The sequence below is a fragment of the Aphelocoma coerulescens genome, chromosome 7, assembly GCF_041296385.1.
Source record: "Aphelocoma coerulescens isolate FSJ_1873_10779 chromosome 7, UR_Acoe_1.0, whole genome shotgun sequence".
Taxonomy (NCBI): domain Eukaryota; kingdom Metazoa; phylum Chordata; class Aves; order Passeriformes; family Corvidae; genus Aphelocoma; species Aphelocoma coerulescens.
The window spans coordinates 34,290,747-34,311,153 of NC_091021.1; the positions used below are offsets into that span (position 1 = coordinate 34,290,747).

Here is a 20,407-nt window from a genome sequence, read left to right on the forward strand (position 1 = left end):
TGTGGGAAATTAGATATAAACTGAAAAATAATTAAAGGCCTGGTGACAACTTGATAACACTGAATAATTGAAGTGTTGGTAACAAATTCTGAATTCTAATTTTCTCCCTGTAGCTGATGCTAGCAATCAAGATCAAAAGTATCTTTGTTGCTTTAGGAAAGCTCACTCACATATTTACCATGTAAGGAGGGGAAGGAAAAGAGATGAAAACCTTAGGCCTGGGTTAGGTTTGCTAACAGCTCGGAATCCCACTAAATCCTGCAGATGGGAATGTGTCAGAGCTGACTGAGCCTCTTCCCTCCTCACTCTTAGAAAAGCATAAAAGCTGCAGAAAATAGCTCCAGGAGCTCCTGAAATGTTGTATATGTTTAGGATACACACCCTAGGGAATATGTGAGTGCAAGCAATCAGGGACATTCACTTCGAGGGAAATGGCCACTCCAAGGGGCAGACACGAGATCTGCAGCATGGACTGCAGGGGCTGGGCAAGCATGAGCCTGATGGTGATGCCTTTTCCTGGTCTTAAAATCAAGAGTCATACACGGTTAGAAGGGGAAAAGGGATTTTACCTTGGTATTTATTTTAAGAATCCTTAGGTGCACACGTCCAGGTCATGTGCATTGAGATGCATCCCGCTGGGTCTATCTATCCTTCTCTCCCTGTTTTTCCCTCCCCAACATTGGGTATAACATTATAGGTTATTAACATATTAGCATATCTATCAAAGATTCCCCAGGGAGAGGCTCAAGTGAGCCCCCCCTCCCCAAGGAACCTTCCCCTGGATGGTTCTATCTTGGTTTACAGAATGTGTTCTGGAGAGGACCTTGGGCTCTGGGGCACACTGATCCCTGGCTACAAAGCTTCTAAAATGCTGAGTCTCTCAGCTTAACAAACAAGTCCAAGAATGTAGGCAAAAAGCACTAGGAATACAGAAGTTGTATATAACAGGGGTATAAAAGAAAAGGCAAAAATCTTCATGGCATCAATGGCATGAGCCACGGAATGCAGCTCAGTTCAGAGAGGTCCAGCTTTCACCAGAGGTGCTTCATTTGCTTTGTTTCCTGGGATTTTTGAAGCAGTTGTGGTCTTGACACATTGAGGTTAATGAAATGCTTGGTGCTGGTCCTTCAGGCTCCTCACACCTGCCTGGAGCTGTGGGTCACCCCCCAACTCAGCAATCGGGCCCTTTCGGGGGTAAGTGGTTAAAATCTGACTGGGAGGGAAATGAAATGAGATTCTGTAGGCACATGAGAGAGCAAGGATAGATGGGGGAGCTGGGGCCAGCAGGATCTGTCATCACCTCGGTGGCCATGAAGGACTTTGTGCAATAAAAATCACAGTTGCTGTAATGATGACTTAAATAGCATCCTTGTCTGAAAAGATATTATTTTCCAGGGCTCATGCTGCCCACTTTTACCTGTGCAGGCAGCTGGAGCTGCCTCCAAGGGGTGCTGGGGCTGATCCTGCACCCCTCCACTGCCCAGGTCACCCCATGACAGTGACCAGCAGGGAGGGCTCTGCTCTGTGCTGCAGATGTGGTGTCCACCCCTTCTGGATCTGTGCAGATTGCAGGACATGGGGAGAAGCCCATCAGAAATTGGTCATAGCTGGAGGGAATGGCAGGGGAGCAAACAGCTCTGAGATCCTTTTATTTTTGTCAATATTCAGGTAAACATAAATAAACTGCTGAGGTGTGTTACAACAGCACACAGCTTAGAAACTGGACAACATCCAGCACTTTACAAGGTGATAGAAGGTTGCCTGTGCTTGATGCTTGCAATAAAATAACCCCTTTTTTTTTCTTGAATATCCTGGTTATCTATCTACATGAATATAGACAATTTAAAAATCACCTCTTTGCTCCCTATGCTGAAACTATTCATTACTGCACTTCTTTTTTTTTTTTTGTGTGTGATAGAACTATATGATAATATTTTGACATAATTAAAAAGCCATATTTAAATACAGCTGTTGGAGGCTGTAAGTCACCATCCCTGGAGGCATTTAAAAGACGTGTAGATGGGGTGCTTGGGGACATGGTTTAATAGTGGGCTTGGCAGGGCTGGGTTAGCAGTTGGACTTGATGATCCTAAAGGGTTTTTTTCAACCAAAACAATTCAATGATACTATGACTCCAAAGAGCTGAAAAGCCAAGCACCTCCCTCGCTGTCTTTTTGCTGTTGGCTGTCTGTGGCTCGAAGGCAGCACAGAGCCTTGTGCTCCTTCCCCAGCGTGTCCTGTCCTGTACATTCATCTGTGCATGTTTATTGATCAGCTTTATCGAACTGAATTTGGCAGTGCACCACAGTGGGGATCATTTACAGCATGGTGAAGAGCATTTTGGCTCTAGTTGCACATTTCAGACTGGAGGCAAGTGCCTTATCTCCTCTGTTATCTCATCCACTTCTGATCCCTTGTCAGTTATCTTAATATCCTTTGTATCCCACCTGACCTCTCATTTGGAAGCTCTTTGAATCGGAATTGGATTTGCTCTTCAGTGTTCATTTGGCATTCCAGCAGAAATCAAACTGTAATTAATAAGCAGAAAGAGGAAGTGTTTCTGTAGGACTAGCACTCCCAAAGATGAGGAGATTTTGGGATGAAATGAGGCACAGACTTTGCTCCAAGGGACTGATATTCTCAGTGAGCAAAACCAAGAGCTGTTGGGAGACAGGGAGAGAAAGGAAAAAGGCTTTGATGAGGTCTTGCAGTAGAAATCAGCAGCTATGCTGCTGCATGACATCCCATCTTCTCCAGCAGGCCCACTTTTAATGAGTTTGCTAAAAATCCCTGTAAATTAAGAAGTCTCTCCTAAGAGCTGCTGCTGGAGCAGATAGGACAGGGGATGCAGGAGGCACACAAGGCTGTGGGGGGAGAATGTGCCAGCCCTGGGCACGCTGCAGTGTCAGTGCTCCGTGGCAGGACAGGACCCTGCCGGCACTCCCTGCTATATTTTGGGGATACCCACGATGCCGGGGGGAGCTTGGCTCCAGGAGAAACAGCAGCACCTGGGGAAGGAGGGGGGACACATCCTGCACAGCACCCGCTTGAGGCACGTGGCCCTCGCCAGGGTGCAGAGCCAAGGGCAGGATGGAGGTGTAATTTTCAGACCAGGTTTTCAGAGGGTTTGGCTTTGCTGGCTCTGTAAGGGCTGAGCAGCACAACAGCAGATTGCAGAGGGACACAGGGCCCTGTAACTCTATCAGCTTTGATCAATTTTTCAGTCAAGTTGGGAATACACCAGAGAACGTGTCAGCGTGCTTTATGGAGGGCTGCAAGTGCCTTCCATGGCTAATCCATAAAGCTCAAATGGGTTCCTGGAAAACAGACATTTTGTTGTCACCATGAGGAGACTACTAAGCAGTGAGGAAAAAACACAGAAGAGGAATAGCTGGAATCTGCAGTGCCTGCTGATGCAGCTGGGACTGCCCTGGCAGGGATGGTGGATCCAGGCCTGTGGTGTCCCCAGCCAGAGAGTGCAGGGACACGGCCCCTGCTGCCATCCCAGCTCTCCTTCAGCCCTCACCCTGCAACCTCTCCACCCTCTCACCCAGGAAAAGCAACTGCTCTTCTGTTCATGCCTAATGAAGTAGAACAATCAGTTTTTAACAATTAGTGGAGATGCAATTGAAACACCAAACAGTCCCCAGTGCCTCTGTTCTCCCTTAAAACATGGATTGCCATGAACTGGCAGCATTAGTTCCATATTTGAATATTTGGATTTTTCTCTCACTTCTCTGAATTGATCATTATGATAAAAAATTAATTTGCTTTCAGGGTATTTACCAGAGCCTTTTTTCTCAGACTCCTGAAGACACCCTGACACCCACTCTCCCTCCCTGCCAACCACTGAAAGCATTCATGAAATTGCTCTAAAATTAATCAATTTTTGGATTTCTTTCAAAGCATTTTCTGTGTTTTGAAGCCTGGAGTGCATTTTGGGTACCTTAGCACACTCCTGAAGCCAAAATTTTGCTGTTAAATATTTGCTAGAAGAGGTGGTTTTTTTTTCACATTTCACCGGACTTCAGGAGCTGGGAATTAATATAAGCACCAAATATCCTGACACTTGAGATAAGATAGTAAGAGTGGGTGCTCGCTGCAGAAGGCCGAGGTTACTGGAGGTCAGAGCCGACAATTATCGTAGGACTGGAGCCCTCCTCGCTCCCACAGCATTGCTGATGCATTGCACAGACTCCTGCAGCCTAAATGTGCTCCTGGGCACCTCTGCAGAGTGCTCCTGCCCTAGAGAGCAGGGCTGATCCTGCCTATGCCTCTGCTGAACCAATTCTGATTTTATCTCTCTTATTCCGAGGTGAACTGTGGATTTCAAAGAAGGAGAAACAAAACAAAGCAAAAGAAATTACCCAGAGATTTGACTACTGAGCCTGAGGAAATCTCCTGGCTTTCCCTCACAATAACTGCTCTAAAGTAGGGACATTTTCAGAGATTACTAGTTTGCTGAATACCATTTCCCCCCCCCCCCCGTGTTCAATCTGAAGTACTTTTCCTTTCCACAGCCTATAAAAAAAGAAGACTAATCCACAAACTGAAAGGCAAAGCCTCCACTCTTCCCTCTGCTGAGTCTTGGTGCAGAGAACAATATTCAGCAAGAAGCAATTGCACTGTAACTGCTGCCTAAGGGCTGATCCCTACAGGATGAGAACTCAGCGAGTGATAAGTTTCCAAATGACCTCTGTCAGCTCCTAAAGAGAAAAAGCAAAGACAACAGCAGCCCCTGTGAGTGAGTGGGAAAGACCAGCTCGAGCTTAACGTGATGGGATCAAAGCGCAACAGAGAGTGGAAACGTGTCCTTGCATCCCCACCTAGTGGCTTTTGGTAAAATCAATCTGTAGTGCCTTGGTTTGGACATGCTGTCCTCTGTTAGTGCAACCTGCTCAATGACAGACACCCACGTTAATAAACTTGATTAGCCAAAGGTGCTGGGTTTGATCTGTTTTTGTAAATATTCCTCAGAGTTTGAGAGATGGCAGAATGTACCGCCAGTGGAAAGGAAGCTTTGGCCCAGCTTTCAAAGAAGAGTTAATTCAGCTGAGGATACTCTTTTTAAAAAGAGGGGGACAGACCAGAAAGATTCACAGAATAACAGCCAAAGCTTCTGTGAAAGGTGAGCATCCCCCACTGGTCTCATACCCACTCTCCCACTGTTTCTTCTCTCTGCTTAGCCACGAAGAAACTGACTCATCATCCTATGTACATTCCAAGAGATATTCCAATTTTGTGGAATTCCAGATTTCTGCCTGGCAGAGTGGCTTTTCCTGGGACACCTCAGCTGCTCGGAGCATTCCGATCCCTTCACGTGTGGTGTGATGGCTGGGCTCAGGCTGGCTTTCAGAGCAGGTAAATAAAACCAATTTAAATTCGTGTCTTTCATTTCCTGTCCCACTCAATTAATTCTCTTGAACCACAAAAGTCTCTCAGGAACCAGTCTCTGGCCTTACTACTTGCTGACTTTGTGCTCCGGACAAAATCTCTTTTGCTGGTAGTTCTTCATGTTTTGGTACAGCAGGATTTGCAAATACCCCTGTTTTGGAGTGCTGTTCCTGTTGGATCTGTTTAATCCTGCTGATGTTGGACTCCCAGCACATGCTACTGGCAGCAGCACAGGTACAGCCAGAGAAACCAAAATTCTGAGTGTGTCTTCCTGGCTGAAGACATGTGAGTTTTGGAGTGGTAAAAGGCACATTTTACCATATCTGTCTTTGTTCTCAGAGACACTCTTTTTTCAATAGTGGATGGGTTGTAGAGCAAAGCTGGTCTTCACCTTGACTCAAAGAGCCTTTTTTGCAAGCAGCTGTATTGGACTTTCCCTCTGCCCTTACCTTGGCTCTGTAATTACAACTACATGAGTTATGACCTCTAGTCAAGTGGGTTGAAAAGGGTAATTTTAAAAGGTCTGGAAGAGCTGTACCGGGATCCAGGCTTTAATAAAGATGCAGTAAGGGCTGTGTTAAAAAAAAAAAAAAAAATCCAGACACAGATACTTCAGGTTTTTTGGGAGTTTGAACAGAAACCTGCCTGGAACCCAGCAGCAGTGAGGCTGCTTCCCCCAGGAAGGGGGATTCTGCTTCTGCAGTGCCTTTTTTTCAGTATTTATCAGAAATTATGTTCTTTTTCCCATAGGCAAATATCCTATATACACATATAAAAACAAACACTGTTGCTCAAACTCCAAGATCTACTGCTACCCAGGATTAAAGGATTAAAGAAAAACAAAATTTCTTCCTTTAATGAGAAATCTTGTTAACTGTCAGGAAAATGGGTGCTACAAAATTGTTGGTTGTCCTCTCTGCCAGAACTTGCTTGATGAGGAATAACATGTTTGCATGAAATGTTTCACCTAGGAGAGTACAGTAACTGCTGTACTTGAGAAGATTAGTCTGGAAAACTGAAAATATCTAACTGATGAAAACATTTTCATTAAAACAGGAAACTGCTACAGAAGAGCTTTGCTCACAAGAAAATCAGAGTTACATTACCTGAGCTTTAATTGCTTGTTCTAGGCGGATTTGGAAGGGTCTCAAAAAACAAAGCAGTAAACATGGGATCACAGACTGGTTTGGGTTGGAAGGGACCTTAAAAACCATCTAATCCCAAACCTTCTGCCATCAACACTCTAAAAATGCCAAGGACCTTCCTGACAATCATCAGCCTAAAAGCTGATTGCTATTTAGAAGGTAAATTTATTGGAATTCGATACCCAGGCTTCTCTGCCTGGAGACGCGGGTCCGAGCGTGTTGTGGTGGGCTGATGGAGATGCAACCCTGAGGGGGGCTCGGGGCCGTGGCCAATACCAGCCTCAGACAGGCTTGCCCTGGGGAGAGGGAATGACCTATTTCTTCAGGATCAGCCGAAAACTGACCTCCGGAGCCGCAGAGTGCAGGAGGAAAAACAGTCGCTTTGTTTTCCCCTGCCCGCAGCCCAGCTCTGGCTTTAGCCATCATCTCGCTTTTGAGCTCTGATCAAAACTCAGCTTTTTCAGTTTGTACGGAAAACAGAGTTCAGAGCGGATTTAGTCACGAGCTCGCCAGAACGACCGAAAACACGGCTGGCAGAGGGTACATCCTCCAAAGCCACCCCGCTGCCAACTCCTGCCGGCGCGGGCAGCTGCCCACAATGTCCCGTTGTTCGCAGCCCCGCGGAACAAAGGCTGCTGTTGGAGGCTAATGCCGGCTCAGTGGTGGCATGCGCCTACGTGGGCTCTGCAGCCGGGGGGGCACAGGGCGGCAGGGAGGGGGAGCAGCGCCCCTGGATGTACAAGGAGGTTTCCAAGGGCTGCGCAGCTCCTGGCTGCTGGGCATTTCTCGACAGCTCCCGTTGCTCCGGGGAGGTATGGCTTCCTGCCGGGACCTGCGGCGTGTCCATCCCTGGCTTTGGCATGGGGGGGGGGGGGGGGGTGCGGGATGACTTAGCTGGGACAAGGCAGAGGTGGCTGGGGGGCACGAGGCTGCTGCGGGTGCTGGGACACTCCAGGTGCATCCACTGGTGCACGGTTGGTGTCTGGGGGATGGCATCTCTGGTGGGAATGCTGAGGGATTGAACTAACTGATGTAAAATCACTGCCCAGGTGGTCGAACGGCACCAGGAGCCAAATCCACACTTTAGACCGAGCAAAGAGGTTCTGGTCTTTCCTCACTTAAAATGTTCTGAATATTTTGTTGAAGAGTAGCAATGCAGTTGTTCCTGGCTTAACGTGCTGCTGCGGACCTGCCTTGAGGTGGATAACTTAAATCCATGTGGAAGCCAAATCTGGTATAAACCAAGGTAGGTTGCTTGTTGGTGAAGCATCTCCACCTGACGTCCCTGGTCTCAGGGATCTGTGCGGGGAAGGAAGTTTTCTGAGGATTTCAGGAAGAGGGGAGGCTTTATCTGTCGTCTTCTCAATCTGTTCCACCCGCTGTCTTCAGGCAAAGGGAATGATGAGGATCCTAATGCTGTTCTTTCCACCAGTGGACCTCACCTGGAAATATAAAGTCTTTAAATCCTTTCTTTTTTACATTCGTGTTACTAGATTTTAGGCAAAAGGAGCATCAGTCCGGTGGGTGCGGGTAGGGGAAAAATCCAGAGGCAAGTGCAGGGAGCGCCCAGGATTTTCTGTGTTTGGTGACCGCCGCACCTTCTGCTGTGTTAACCCTTTGTGGGGACCTTCAGCCACCTCTGCCCTGGATAGCTGTCCCCCAAAATGTTTCCTTGCTTTCTAATCCCTGCGGTTTAACAAGCAGAGCGGGAGCAGGCTGGGCTCGCTGCTCCCCCGTCCTGGCTGCCCGGTCCCGCCGTCCCTTTGGTGGGGCAGGACAGGGAGTCCCAAACTGCCCGGGGGCTGCAGTGCTCGCTAGAGGTTCTGCGGCTATGCCCCTGAGTCACAGATGGAAAAATCACTTGTTCAGGTCTCCGGGCAGCCAATGAGCTCCTCTTCTCCCTGGGGACGGCAGGGATCTCCCAGCGCATCCCCCATCCGTCAGGCACCAGCGCGGCAAGGATGCAGGAAAGCGTTCCCTCCCGCCCAGGGCGGCGAGCAGGAAGGAGAGGCAGGGCTCACAGCACATTAAAAAGTGCACGGAAACGGCCCCCGGTCTGCCCGGCGCCGGCTCGCACCCCTCAGCCACTGCCACTCCGGCTCCGAAGGTTCGGAAGTCTCCGTGTGTCCCTTTCTGTGTTTCTCTCCCCCGCACGCAGCGCAGCCCCCGCGCCATGAGGACCCCGCTGCGGACGCCCGGCCCCGCGCTCTGCCCGCCCCGGCGCCGCGCTCCTGCCCCGCGGGGCTCGGGTTTCCCCCTGTCCCTGCCCCAGTGACGCTGCCTGTCCGACAGGTCCGGCAGAGCCGCACGCCGGGGGCCGCGGTGCCCGAGCGCCGTGCGGGGCTGCGGCCGGACATGCCGACCTAGGGCACGGGCGCCTGGCTGGCCCCCAGCCCCGCGCCCGGCCGCCGGCTCACGGAATCGCAGCGTGTTCTGAGCTGGAAGGGACCCACGAGGATCATCACCAGCTCCTGTGTCCCTGCACAGCATCCACCCCCACCATGGAGCCGCCTCCAGAGGTGAAGAGGTATGTGGGCTTTGGCAGGGAGCGGGATGGTGTTTCCCACCTGCTGTCTCTGTGTCACAGGTGGGTGTGTGTGAGGTGGGAGTAGCAGCAGATGTGTCCGTGTCCTGGGACGGATGGGGTCTCCCCCCTTAGCCCCTCCGCAGACTAAGTTTAGGAATAATGAAATTTATGAGTTATGAAGAAGTTCTTTCAATTTGTGTTCCTAGAAACAACTTTTTCAACTTTAAAGGGGTGCATCACTTAAAGTAATAGTGTGAATTCCCTGCACCTGCTGTCCATAATGCACGCAGCTCTGTTCATGGAGGGAAGAGGTTTAACCTTGTGAGCTCAGTCTTGGCTGGGAGCTGTGGCAGAACCAGCTGCCTGCGGACATCCCACTCCCTGGCAGTCCCTGCCTTGGTCCTGCTGCTGGTTATTGGGGTCCTGGGGTCAGAAGCACCAGCCCAAAATGTTATTTACAAATTTTAGGATCTGGTCTGGATTTTAAGCCAGATTTTAGAGGAAGTCTGTTTGTTCCCATTTCACCTTCTCAGCAACGTGTTAACCAATCTCAGATTCCAACACCTGCCTCCAGAGAAATGGCAAAAGTGCCAGGGGAAGAGATCTTGGCATCATCTGTGCTGGTGAATGCTTGTGTTGAAGTCTGTCCCGGTCTCCTGGCATGGCTGGAAACACTTGACCGGTCAGAAATGGAGTTCATGTCCAGAGTTGTTCCTCCCTGCACAGGAAAAGCCACACTACCCTTGAGCACTTTAGTGGGAGATTTACTCTGGAAACCATCTTGCTGAGTTCACCCAGCTGAGGGGACAAAATAGCCCTCTGTTCTGACAGGCAGAGATGGGAGAGGTCAGAGGGTTGAGTGGAAATTGGAGGGACTGGCCCGCAGCCAAGCTGGAGATTACGGAGGTGGGCTGAGTTCTGGCTTCTTCCTGCTGAACTTCTGAGAGGTCTTTCCTGGGGAGAGGTGAGGGCAAGGTGGTGAAAGAGAGACCTTTGACATACCCCATGGAAGCGAGTTACACGACTTTGGCACTGAACTCAGATGAAATCAGCTGCTCTTGCAGGACTCTGGCAGTGCCCCAGTGTCTCCAAGACTTCTGGGACATCTCAGTCTTTTCTTGCCTTCGCTGACCAAAGCACTGCAGTATTTGCACGTGGCCACTTCCTTGCCACATGGCCAGCATGGTCCTTACGTACCTATATCCCAAAGCCCCACTACAAGACTCCCTTCTCTACTTTTCCACCTCCTGCCTTATTTTTCCTCCTCTTGGGATTTTTTCCTTGGCAGAGAAGACTACTGGGCTGGAGTCTGCTATCTCAAGCTGCTTGTCCTGAAGCATTTTCTAACAGCAAAGCTTTGGTGTGCCTAACACAGGTTGTACAGGATATCACCCTTAAGACATGCTGTGCATCTCGATACTGAAATGCGGTTACCCAGGAGGTGACTCTTCTCTTTGCACAGACAGCCTCATCCCAATCCTGTCTTTGCAGAAGTGAGGTCCTTGCTCCAATTTAAATTCATCCCTTCCTTTTGCCAGTGGCACTTCAGCCCTGTTTTATGTACGAGGCCCATTGTCAAAGGAAAATGAAGAAAGGAAAATGTCAGTCTAATGCCTGCCACTGCATTAACTGGTTAATGGTTCTGCAGGAGTATGAAAACTTCCACAACATATCTCACACAAACAATGGAGCAGTGCCCAGTTGTGAATGCCCCATCCCTGGAAGTGTCCAAGGCCAGGTTGGACGGGGCTTGGAGCAACCTGGGATAGTGGAAGGTGTCCCTGCCCATGGCAGGGGACTGGAACAAGATGAATTTTGAGAACCCTTCCCACCCAAACTGTTCTATTAACTCCAGGATTCTATGACTATGATCAGCTACAAAGAAGTTCTGTATTTCTCTAGTAAAAAAGAACAAAATAAAATATGGATTATCAGGAGAGGAAAGTTTGTCCTGGAGCATCTTCCCTTTGTTCTGAATTTTGAATGCAGCTTCAAAAAAGCATACAGGTTCTTCAAATAACTGAAGTGCTATACTTTCCTTACAGGAATAGTTTCTCCAGCATGAACTTTGAAGCAGAGATTCTGACAACTCCACACGATAATTCAGGTATTTGGGAGACAAAAGGAAAAAATGAGATTAAAGTAAAATGCCCACTTAGATTGCTATCACTGCAAACATGTTTTAATTATTTTGGAGTTAGAGATAGTTTAAAAAAAAAAAAAAATATATATATATATATGAAGAAACAGGATGGTAAACTGACTGCAATTCAGGTGAGTTCAGCTTTATCTTAAGGTAGAGTTCAAAGTGTTGAGGACAGACACTGATGTCTTTACCACCAGTAGGGTTGGACCAGGAACACAGCTGCCAAGGACGTGTGGTTTTGGAAACAGCAGAGACATTCAGTTTGAGATTACACTGTCCTGGATGAGATATACATAGTTCTTTTATCAGTGGTCACTAAGAGGAGGTGATAAAAAAGCAGCCAGCTTCTTGAAAGGCAAAAATGAGGAGGAAGATGTTCTGCCAAGTCCTTCATCCTCATTTCATTTAGGAAGAATAGCTGATTTTTTTTCCCACTGAACAATGCCTTTTCAGCATTGATCTCCCAGGTGGAGGCTGCACTAGGAGTGCCTTCCTACTGCAGCCTTCTCTCTGAGACAGACCCAGCGCTGCAGGGCATCTTCTCACGAGCCTCAAGTCTTAGTCCTGGCATTGCACTTCAGCCCTGAGCAGCTGGCTAGAGCCTGTGCCTTGGCAACAGCCCTGTCTTTAGGATGGGACAGCAGGAAAGGGAGACTTTACAATAATTGCTTGCAATCCTTTGAGTATCCCTGGGTTTTGGCTCAGAGAGAGAGATCTTGGTGTCAGCCACCCACATTTGAACACGAGCCCATTCAGATGAAATGTTTTGCCATCAGCTGCCCTCCTGGCCATGAGCTGCAGTTCCCAGCAGGGAATTCAGCTCCCTGGCAGCCCATTTCTGTCCCACACTGGTCAGTCACAAATGAGATGCACAGGGTTGACTACTTTTGCTGCAGCTGCAGGTGGCAGTGTTTGTGTTGCATCATCCCTCCTGGGAAGTGTGCCAGGAGCTGCCCATCTCAGTCACACTGTCCAGCATGGGCAGAGTGACAGCCCCCAGGTTTGGACCCCTTCACCTTTTCTTTAGTCTTCCAGAAAACCCCTCCTGTTCCATCCCTTCCTGCAAACCGAGTGCCCCACATCTGGCTTAAACATTTTGGAGACATTTTCCTCAGGCTGACCTGTAATGATGAGCCATTTAGCAAACATGCTTATATCAAAGGGTACCCAAGAATAATTTTTGAGCCCTGAGTGTGAACAGGTTGGAAAGTGCATCCTCTGCATCATTTCCCCAAATCTCTGGTCTCTGTAGGGTTGGGTTGGGTTTCTCCCACGAGGTAAGTGCTTTGACCCTCCACGTGCCTCGAAGCCTCTAACATGCTACCCGTATTTGTTTCTCAAGAGCTCTACATGATCCCTTCCATGAGAAGCCTCACGGCTGAGGAGTATGTGGAGGCCTTTAAGTCCTTCTTGGACCACTCAACAGAGCACCAGTGCATGGACGAGTTCAACAAGGAACAAATGCCCAACATTGTGGCTGGGTAAGGAGCTTTCCCTGAGCTGGGAAAGCTCTCTGTTATCCTGGGAGCCAGCACAAACGTTTAAGGATTTTTTGGGGCAGGAATGAACTTTTAATGCTTTTCACATTTAAGTGCCTTAATAGTGGTTTGTAGGATATTCTGTTTAATGGCTCCAGAGTATGTGCTGTTTCAATTAATGCACTGTGCTGCCTCTCAGCTTAAGTTAAGGAAAGAGTCAAGACCTCATTCTCATGTCCATTCTTTTCATTAGCTGATTTTCCGAGGATTAAATTTGGGTTTTTTTGGTTGGTTGATTTTTTTTCCAAAAGAAAGCTCTCTTATGCTCTCTCCCTGCTTTTGGGACTTCATCACATCCATCCAAACAGAAACACATCTCTGATTCCCTCCTAGTGGCTAATTTGTGGTTTTCCCAATCCCCTAAGACCTCCTTATTTCTATCCTAAGTTGATTTGCATTGTTTAAATACCAAATGGTAATCAGTTTTGTAAAGTACTGATGTAATATCTTGAGGCTGGATAACTGCAGATAGCTTCAGAACAGCCTAAATCCAAACCACAAGAAAGCCCCTTCAAATCTGGGTAATTTTTGGATGTTATAGCAACTGTATTTGCCAATGAGAAAAAAAAAAAATTTGGGCAGGCAAATTTTTATTCTACAGATCAGACAGATATATATAAAATAAGCAATAAAACAATCATCATTAGCGATTATATTAAGAAATTTTAATTGTGAATATAAATCATGGAAAATCATTGTGGATTTCTATGATGCTGATTTTGTGTTTGTCGAAGGGTCTTGACCCTCATTAGGGCTAAGGCTCCTGGACTTGCTCACACCCTTCAGGACTTACTACTCATTCCACTCTTGTGGAATCATTGCTGCAGTGTCTCCTGAGGTTGTGTTTGGGAAACTCAATCCCTTGGCACAATCCACACCTGAGACAGAGTAAGGCCATAAATCATGTCAGAGCATGGCTGTTATTAAATATTCTCTTAGGAAGCACGTGACTGGAGTCTTTTAATAAGCGATTTTTCTAAGACAAAAATTATTGAAGATTCAGAGCCTCCTCCGAATTTCAAACCAAGATTAATGTTGATAAGAGATGATTTCCAATCACTTGGATAGCCTGATGGTTTTGATTTTCTGTGTTTTTATATCCAATATTTCCTCCTGAGGGTGCTGAGGTTTTCCCCAGCTCACCTTGTCCCTGCTTCCCCAGCAGTGCCATCCCAGCCACGTACAGCCTCTTTGCCCTGGGGTTCCCAGAGGCCTTTTTGCACAGTGCCAGCCATAGCATGAAGAAAACTCCTTGGCAAAGGGTGAGAAACTCTACACCCTGGTGCCTACTGTGCTTTGAAATATGAGCTGGCTGACCTAGGCAGGCTCCTGCCACACTGGTTATCACTGGGCTCAAAGGGGATGCTCAAATTTTTATACCAATTCATGTGCATAACATGAAAATTTCCAGGCTAATGTGTCATCCAAGCTGTAAGAACGAAAACATGAAGTTGTGTGATACAGTGTGGTTAAGTAATTAATGTGTGTTTATCCTTTCAGTGTTGGCACTGGAAAATCGACCATCAGCGTTCTGGGAGTTGGGAGTGGCACAGGTGAGGAGGGGGGTGCTGGGGGATGGGGATCCCTGTGGGGAGCAGAAGGAGATGCTGAAACAATGGGCAACGATGAGAACTGCTCAGGCATCAATGACAGCGTTTCTCACTGAAGCACAGAAGGGCAGAAGGAAGAGGGGAGCTGGGATAAGGGGAGTGCTCCTTCCCTTCCTTCCCTCTCCATCTCCCTTCTGAAGCACTGCTGCTCAGCTCTTTCTGGGCAGTGAGATATGTGTGATTTTAGCTTAGTTTCTGCCTCTTGGTGACTCTCACCTGGCTTTATTTGCCTCAGTGCAAGGACTCCTCCTTCTGGTTAGGTACAAGAGCATCTGCAAACCCTGTTGGAGAAGAATTAGAGACATTGGAGATGTTCTTTCCACCCAAAATCCTGCCTTAGACTATCCCCCCTGAGGGGATCTCTCCTTTTGCTTTGCTTTTAGAGATCCCAGAGGCCAAGGCTGGGCAATGCCCTGCTCCCAGTACTGCAAAATCACCTGGCCACAACCACTAGCATGGACTGCATCAGCTTTTTCAGGATATGTTTTTTGTTACTGCTTTTACCCAGTGATAAGTAGGGTTTAACTGCAAATGGTATTTTTCCCCAGAGAGAAACCCATCCTTTGGAAAAATAGCTTTAAAGCTGTTCTAAATGCATTTGTGTTTAAAAAAAGCCCAAAACAACAAAAACAAAGTGGTGAAACAGCCAACTTTGCTCCCAGGGAAACTGGGAGAAAATAAAGAGTAGAGAAAAGAAGCGTTGGTTTGATTTGTCAGAGTTTACTTCTGCTTTGAAAAGTATTTTCAGCTGAATTTTAAGTGCTATTACTTTCAAATGAAAGTATTTTTCTCACTTTTTTTGGTTTTGTTTTCCTGAGTAAGAGAAAATTAGCATTTGATTGTTTTCCCCAACTGGGAATATGTTGGAGCATATGAGAAACCAAGCAGGAAGAAATCATTCAGTTCTCAATTACCCTCTATTTTCATTAAGTAATATAAACCAGAAATTCTGACTCCACAAAAGCTCAAAGGGGAAATGAACTTTTAGCATCGTCCTTAATTTTCCTTATGTCCTCTTCAGAGGAGGTTTTAATGGCAAAATAAAACCTCTAAAATTTCCTGTGTTTGCTGGGTGAGTGTCCCTCCCAGATGCCAGGACAGGGGTATGGACCTGCACACCCTCAGCTTGCCCATGGCTGCAAGAGCTGAACTTCTGGGGCTGGGCAGCGAGTAAGCTGGGATGGCACTGAGCAAAAGGTTATATCTGATCCCTGACCTTTTCAGAGGTGGACTCTGGTTTCACAGAGCCCCCAGAATTAGTTTAGTTGATGAAAATATTAAAGGGGATTAGTGGCCAGCTCCACATCCTGAAAGCCTGTGTTGTGATCCAAATCACGTTTGCTCAGTCACCCCATGTTTTCTCAAGGCTGGTTTAACTCTGGGCTGGGACTTGCCAGTTGCAGAGAGGTTCCAGTCCTGTCCCAGCCTTGCTGTGGTCAGTGCTGCAGGGCTGTTGCTGGCAGGGCAAGCTGCAGCAGAGAAATTCCTGCCCTAGGGTGCTATATTTTACTGCTTGTTTTTACAGACACCCTGGTTGAGGTTTGCTCTTGCAAACACTGGATTAAGGGATTTTTACAGAGGTGGAGTGAAAAAACCTCCAAACCTAAGCAGCTGTTAAGATAGCCATTTGCTGCTGATGTACCCATTTCCTCCATCAGTGGCTCCAGGGCCCGGGGCAGCAATACTCTGCCTCTGGCCTTGCCCCGAGCCTTGCAGGGAGCTCGAAGGGATGGTGCTCCCCAAACCAGGCACTTACAAAGTGGCATTTAGGACTGTGACAAATCATTCAGCTGCTTGCTATAGGGATCTGCCTTCCTGTCGGCAGTATTGGTCCCTGCACCCACCTTCAAAGGATGCAGCCGCTGCCTCTTCCCTTGAGCCTTTGGCCAGCCCTGCCCTGCTGCCACTGCATTCCTCATGGGCCTGGGGTATTTTTTCTCCAGTTTCAAAAGACTCCTCCTTCCTCGGATGTCCCTGTAGTGCTGGCATGGCTGATATTTCCCTCCTTGAAGTCTATTTACTGCAGCACCTGCCAAAGATGATGGCTCTTCCCATGGCTGGTGCATCAGCTGAAAGAGCAGGGAGGATGCAGTATCTCGTATCAAGACCTCTCTGTGTGACATTTGCAAGGACAGGACTATTTTTAGGCCCCACCATCAGCTACAGAGCGGATTCTTGCAGAGGTCCCACCAAGGTGGTTGCATCTGCTGTTTATTTACATAGTTTCAAGTGAACCAGGGGGACTCAGACACTTGGTGTGTCATGGCATTTCTGGGAAATAAGCAGCGTGACCTGTATCACTTCAGAAGAGGTTGGAAATTTCCTAGAACAGGAGGACAGACTGATGCTTGCTCCTCCAGAGCTTACTCAGCAGCACAGGAGCACCAACAGCTAAATTTGCAGGGCACCTCCCCACAAATATGTGAGTCTCTACTTGTGTTTCCAAGATAACCATCAGTTATTTGATGCCCAGGGCTGAGACCATGCAGACAATCCCCAAAGAGGGAGGATCCAGGATACTGCATTTCAGTGGGTCTTTTCTCTTGTGATGCAGTTCCCCAGGACTTGGGGCCGCGTCACAGCAGCCACTGTGTCCCTGTGACAGCCCCAAAGCTATGGACCACCCCCCACACATGTCGGAGTTACACAGCTGTGTCAGCTGCCTCCTTGCACCCATTAAAACTTTCTGGGGTTGTTGCAAATTAACGTTTCATGATTATTTTTTTAAACAGTGAGCTGTGATTCTTTTGACTGGTCTGTCCCACTACCCAGGGTATTGCCATCAGCAGGTTTCTGTGCTGCTGCTTGTCTCTGCCTTGTTCTCAGGCTCTTCTGTACCTCTCTATTAGCTCGAGCAGTACCATGGTGAGAGTATCACCAGGTTATGCCACTGCATGAGCCACAAAGCATGACATGCCTCACTTCTGCTGGGGGGTTTCCTGGCAGGAGTGGTGGTGGGTGCACTGGCATCCTTCCATCACGTTTACCTGCTTTCTAAAGTAGTGACTTTGTGCTTATTGAGTAGGTGAGCAGGATTTGAAAATGATCAGGATACTGCAGGCTGTGCACCCAGGGGTCTTTATTGACAATGAGATTGTGGAGCCCAACCCACAGCATGTGGCAGCTTACAAAGGTAAGGCTACACCTGCTCCCAGGGTTATAGCCAGGACCATCCATTTGAATGATGGGGTTTTTTTCTGCTGTTTTGTGAAATTCATGGCTTTCTTCTACTTTTTGAAACAGAGCTGGTGAATCAAGCTCCAGACCTGCAGAATGTTTCTTTTATTTGGCACCAGCTCACTTCCTTGGAGTATGAACAGCAGGTGAAGGAGAAAGGCACACATAAGAAATTCGACTTCATCCACATGATCCAGGTAATGGATGTTGCTTTGACACAGGACTATTGGCTTTAACTACTCCCTTCAGTGCTGCTGTGTGCTTGAATTTAGGACCAGAGCTGAGCACAGCTTTCCCATAGCAATTCTGCAGCAGCTCTACAAACACCAAAGCTGGCAATGCTCAGTGCCGTGAGGTCTCCCTAAATGTGCATGCAGAATCAGGAAAGGCTGGGAAGCAACTGGGACAGAATTTAAAACACTTCTAAAGAAAGGGTTTAAGCCTTTGGAGGGTCACTATGGAGGAGGAATAATGGCTGTGTCACTGTCTCTCCTAGATGCTGTACCGTGTGGAGGATATTCCCAATACGATCAAGTTTTTCCACAGCTGCCTTGACCATCACGGTAAACTCCTGATCATAATTTTATCAGGTAAGGGAGACCTTGTATTTTTTGCTTAATTCATGGAATTTTGAAGAGCTTTGAAATTTGAGAGTCAGAAATATTTACCAGCAGTGTTTATTCTATAGTAAATAACTAAAACAAATGCTGAATTTCATATGGAGCATGCAGTCTTGGGCTTAGCCCTGGACCCCAGTGTCTGATGGGTCGACTTAGGCACAGCCTTTGTGCTCTTGCTTCCCTGCTTATGAAATTGATGTAGTGGAGAGAAGTGTGGCTGTCCATGAATGAGGGTCAATCCTCCCTCATGGTGAAATCAGCAGTGTAAAAACACAACCTGAGCTCTGGGTGGACCCATCTTTGGGGCTCTTACCTCGGCACAGCAACGACCCAGACCCCAGCAGGACAACAGATGCTGCCAAGAGCTGCAGACTTTATGGTAGGATGGGAAAAAAGAGGCACTATGTGATGGCACTTCTTTAAAAAATAGAATGTTTTATCCCTTGTGCCATTCATTAATCCCCTGCTCATAATGTGGTGGAAAAAGTACAAATTCCCATGTTTCCCATTAAAACTGCCTCTCCCATTGCCTGTAGGCTGTTTCCCTTGCTTTCTGGGGCTGTTTTCCTACATTTCTTCAATGTGCATTCATAATTGAGGTTTGATGTATGAAAACTGCACAGTTTTGGCCAAGGGACAGTTAAGAGGCTGCACGGATATCCAGGTTCAGCACGTTGGTACCTCTGTGTGTACCCTTCCTTCTGAACAAATTCGGTGCTGGAGACATCTCCAAGGAGTTTCCTTTAAACAGGGGAGTTTCGGAGGGAGGGCTGAGGGAGACTAGCAATTTATGAGGCACGTATTTGTAAGCAGACTCATGTAAGGGGAAAGCTCTCCTCCTGCTCCTGTCAAGGTCTGGGCCGGCAGCGAGCGAGCCTTTCATAGTTCATTAGCCGGTGTTTGACCGCCTTGGCTTTGCCAAAGTAACCTCCCCTGGTGCCTCGGCAGACAGCAGCGGATGGGCCAGCCTGTGGAAGAAGTACAGAGACTGCCTGCCCGCCACCGACAGCGGCCACTACATCACCTCCAGCGGCATCACGGAGGTGCTGCAGAGGCTCGGAGTGGAGCACCGCGTGTACGAGTTCCCGTCGGGCTGGGACATCACCGAGTGCTTCATCGAGGGGGACGCGCTCGGCGGCCGCATGATGGATTTCCTGACGGGGACAAAAAACTTCCTGGGCACGGCCCCGCCGGCGCTGCGGCGGCGGCTGCAGGAGGCTCTGTGCCAGCCCGAGTGCAGCAGCACCAGGGACGGCAGGGTCATCTTCAGCAACAACCTCAGCATGATCGTCGTGGAGTCCTAGAGCCCCGAGCGGCGCCAGACGAGCTGGGCTGAGTGTGGGGCATGGCGGGCACGGGAAAGGGCAGCACGGGGAGGAGGTGGGCTCGCAGGATAAAGGCAAGGGAAGGGGGGTCAGCTGCAGCCTCCTCCTGCCAGCCAGCGCCAGGGGAGCCGCCCGCCGCGCTGGGATGAGCTCTCCGTGCCAACGAGGTCGGCAGGGCCAGGATTGCACCCTGGCTGTTTAGCTCATCCCTAGGAGAATATTTTCCAGAGAGCAAAGAGCTCCATCTCACCAAAAGCCTACCTGGACTTGTGTTTAACAGTATGCATCCTGTCTGTGCCTTCAGCGGGACTTCCACTGTTCTATGCAGCCAGCATGTTTGCACACCCACAGACGTGTCTGCACCACCTTCGCAGCTGGGAGGAGGTGGCAGCCCCTGTGCTGGCCGTGTACAGACCCACCCAGGCACTGCTTCCATTTGTGCCGGGAGAAAAACAGCGAGATGGCCCTGCTGCTTTGCACCCAGGTAATGTCACTGCACCCAGGCCTGAGCTGTAAGTTGCTCTGCACTAGGCTATTTCACATGGTTTTATCAGCATAGGCATTTACTGCCCCAAGTCTCTCAGCGTCTCGCAGTACAGACATGTCTTAAAAATGTATCAGCCTTTTTGTTTGGAGCATATTTTGGAACCCAGGATGATACTTGCTCTGTGCTCTTTCAGGCAGATATTAATTTTGTTACTTTCTTACTACTGTTTGTCTCCATATAAAATAAAAGCAATCTTAAAACAAAAATGTCACATCTGGTTCTGCACATGTGGGCTTACAGAAAATGAAGAGCAAAGAGGTCATTTAGTTAAAAACAAAAAATATGCAAAGTGCTATTTTATGGAAGCGTTAAGGGTTTCTTGTAAGTGAGAAAGATGAGCCTGAGGATGTGGAAGAGCTGGGAGTGAGCTGCAGCTTG

At 48.2% G+C, this 20,407-nt stretch overlaps 1 protein-coding gene across 1 annotated transcript; it reads left to right on the forward strand.

The window, feature by feature from the left end:
* Nucleotides 1-7,273: 7,273 nt before the first annotated feature.
* Nucleotides 7,274-19,494, forward strand: LOC138113403 (carnosine N-methyltransferase 2-like). Its single transcript, XM_069021581.1, is given in 11 exon segments — nucleotides 7,274-7,351; nucleotides 8,832-8,852; nucleotides 8,854-8,925; nucleotides 8,927-9,066; nucleotides 11,112-11,173; nucleotides 12,555-12,693; nucleotides 14,251-14,303; nucleotides 17,386-17,493; nucleotides 17,604-17,734; nucleotides 18,034-18,127; nucleotides 19,106-19,494. Coding segments are annotated over 11 exon segments (1,254 nt in total). The 3' UTR covers nucleotides 19,462-19,494.
* The last annotated feature ends 913 nt before the right edge of the window (nucleotides 19,495-20,407 follow it).